Genomic DNA, 3,357 nt, shown 5'->3' with positions numbered 1-3,357 from the left:
GGGAATATCCGATTGCCTCTTGGGGGATCAGGAAGGATTTTTTTCCCCTGCAAATTAGATCGTGCTTTGCTGGGTTTTTTGCCTTCCTCTGGATCAACTTTGGATGTAGGTTTATAAGTTTTTTTTTTGGTTGAATTTGATGGACTTTTGTCTTTTTTCAGCCAGACTATGTAACTATGTCTGTTAATAGCATTCTGTTCAATAGCACTGCTTACAATTTTACGGTATGGCCAAACTTGCAATGCAATTCTGGTGGTATGAGCTCCTGGCCATATGGCTATTGTGACAGCGAATCACAGTGATCACACCTCTAAAGGGATGAAGGTGACAAGGGGTTAAAGGATTTTTCTTTCGTCTATTTTACCCTCAAAGCTTTTTTGAAAATGACTCCCCATTATTTGATATACATTTTATAGAAAAACATTGAAAGAAACAAGAAAATGAGAAATAACAACTGCCACAATTGCTAAAATTGTCACTAATTAAGAAAAAAAAATCTGTACATAATAATAGTAAAAGCAACATTCCCAGGGACAAACCTCTAAATTCCTGTCTTTGGAATCCAGACAGACCTGGCAGGTATAATCATGTCAGGTAATGAATGACATTTATTATATTTAAAGAGCACCTGTAATGAGAAAATCACAGGGCTGCCACTGCTAAGCTTTCCCTTTGAGAATGGCTAGTTCCCTGGTTGTCAAGCTGGTGCTTTGGCTTCAGTACTCATTTTTTTTTTAATCTGGGACAATTATAGAGATAAGAAAATCAATTTTTCCAATTCTTATTTTCAGAATGTTTGTCCCAGGTTGGTGACACAGCCAGGCAACTATTAGAAGAAGACCTGCAATGGCAGCCCTCATACTTCTCCCATGACGGAGTCACAATTTCCTCAACGCTTAGGCTGGACAATAAACCATCACCATCACCATCACCATTTTTTATTTTTTTGTGAATGAGTAGGAGTACCCCTTACTCATTCAGGAATGGAATATAGAAGTAGTATCTGGAGTCTGTCTTATTATCAAAGAGGGCTTCCAGATTTTAATAAGCCCCCATCAGCAGACCCCCACAAACTCTGGCCAGGGTTGTGGGGAAAAGGCCCTTTAATAAATAAAATAATTAATTTGGGGACAAGGTGTTTGTCCGGAAGGTAACTCGCAAAGAAAAATCACCCCCCGTGTTGAATGGTATGGTTCAGGATGGGGGGGGGGGGGGGGGTGGTGCATGTCCTCTTTGCCATTAAGCATTTAAAAAAAATCACTGTTCTTGACTGAATGGATTTCTCTACTTTTTTTTTTATATTTCCTCCCCAGGGCAGTCCCCACCCCCATACTATTTTTTGACACCCTCTTACCTATTAGCCTAAAGAATAGGAATTTTTTAAAAAGACTTTTACAGATTTAGTTCTCATGACTTTCAGTGGGGTTCGGGTTAAGCATCCAAACCGCTTTGAAGTTCGCCGAATCCTGCTCCAACTGAACCCAGAGAATTTTAGCTGATCTCTACTGGTGACCCCCACATATCTTTATGTAACCTTCCCACACACATACCCCGGCATGGAGGGGCTCACTGAAGGTGGTGGTGAAGGTGTGGAGGTGTCGGATCGGGTCACACAGATCATAAAAGGAGATCTGCCCGGCCTTATAATCCAGATCTATCCTGACTCTGGTACTGGAGATATCAGCAAGTAAGGGCATCCTATTTCTTTCATGTATTACCAAATACTGATTACCATCCCTGTACAATCCCCAGGACTTGTTATTATATCCAATCAGTGACTGCAATCCTCTCCTGTCTATGCTGGGGTAACACATCCCGACTTTCCATCTATTTGATTCCCCGACATCCACTTCCCAGTAATGTCTCCCTGAGGAGAAACTCTGACTGCTCATCACCTGAGGATAATACTGGAATCTCTCTGGTGTTTCTGACCAGGATGCAGTTTTCCTGTCATCTGATATATGTAGATTATTATGAGCCGTGTTTCCATCCAGTAATATGTCCTCAGCCTCCTGTATATAGAAGGATACATTTACCCCTGTTATTATATCAGATAATGTGTGTAACATGTGTAGGACACCAACCACATCCAGCCCCCCTCCATCATGGAGGAGTTCCTCATGTCTCTCTCTGTCCTCATTATCTCCATCCTCAGTATCACACAAGTCACCTGTGTCTGATTCCTGTAGGACAGTCAGTGGATCCGTCATGATACACATCTCTTCAATGTCACGTATCTTTCTGAACAGCTCCTCCTTCTTGTTTTCCAGATCCCGGATGGAGATGGAGACCAGCTCTGCCCGCTCTGATATTTCCTTCAGAACTCTCTTCTCCAGGTCTTCCAGACGTCTCCTGAGATCTATAAACAGGGCAGTGACTCTCTTGGTGTCACCAGCTGCTTTTTCTTCTACTTTCCTCCTGTGTTCCTGCAGACTCTGGACACTTTCCTCCATCTCCTTTCTCTCTGTCAGAAGTTTCTGCAGAACATTCCTTAGTTTCTCCTTCTTCTTCTCAAAAGCCTCATCCAGTGACTCCATCTCATGTCCTTTATGTCCTCCAATCATACAACAAGACACACAGACACAAGTATCATCCTCAGTGCAGTAATACTCCAGGATCTTCTTATGGACGGAGCATTTCCTGCTCTCCATGGACAAGGTGGGGTCAGATAAGATGTGTTCTGGGGACTTTTTGTGGACTCTCAGGTGTTTACCGCACAGAGAAACCAGACAGTGTAGACAGGATCTAACAGCAGGTACAGGAGAGTCCACACAGTGAGCACAGAAGACCCCGGACTCCTCTTGATCTGGCTGAGCAGACAGGAAATTATCCACTATGTTATGTAGGTTCATGTTCTTCTGCAGAGAAGGCCGATCTGGAAACTTCTCTCTGCATTCAGGACAGGAATATCCTCCAGACCCCCTCTGTGTATCCAGCACACGATCAATACAGACCCGGCAGAAGTTATGCCAACATCTCAGCATTACAGGATCTGTATAAATCTTCAGACAGACGGAACATTCTAGCTCAGCTCTCAGATAAGCAGACGCCATCGCTGACAGAAGAAGAGAAATGAAAATGAAAATCTCTGTAACTACAAATGTACTTTACTAGTTGCAGCTTGTCGGAACAGGGCGAGGCTGAGCTGATCTCACAGTTCACGCCTTTAAATCCTTTTGATACCAGATTATCACAAGCCCTGTGATGGTTTACAACTAAAGTGTTTGTAAAGGCTCTTTTTTTAAACGTTATACTTACCTGCTCTGTACAATGGTATTGCACAGAGTGGCCCCAAAACCTCCTTTTCTAGGGTCCCCCACTGATGTTCCAGGTTCCTCCTATTCCTCCTATTCTTAA

General features: G+C 43.0%; 1 protein-coding gene across 1 annotated transcript; it reads right to left on the bottom strand.

Annotated features, from left to right (window-relative positions):
* Positions 1-394: 394 nt before the first annotated feature.
* Positions 395-3,059, bottom strand: LOC149441028 (E3 ubiquitin-protein ligase TRIM39-like). Its single transcript, XM_089657868.1, has one exon. It carries the CDS (start codon positions 3,051-3,053, stop codon positions 1,503-1,505), a length of 1,551 nt encoding a protein of 516 aa, XP_089513994.1. The 5' UTR covers positions 3,054-3,059; the 3' UTR covers positions 395-1,502.
* Positions 3,060-3,357: the final 298 nt, after the last annotated feature.

The sequence above is a fragment of the Staurois parvus genome, unplaced genomic scaffold (genome assembly GCF_062004578.1).
Source record: "Staurois parvus isolate SC_StPar_1 unplaced genomic scaffold, SC_StPar_1.0 ptg001036l, whole genome shotgun sequence".
NCBI classification, from domain to species: domain Eukaryota; kingdom Metazoa; phylum Chordata; class Amphibia; order Anura; family Ranidae; genus Staurois; species Staurois parvus.
The sequence above is the reverse complement of the archived record's forward strand: the minus strand, read 5'-3'. Positions and strand labels throughout refer to the sequence as shown.

Coding starts and splice junctions, on each gene's coding strand:
- LOC149441028 (XM_089657868.1), bottom strand. CDS start 3,053: ATGGCGTCTGCTTATCTGAGAGCTGAGCTAGAATGTTCCGTCTGTCTG.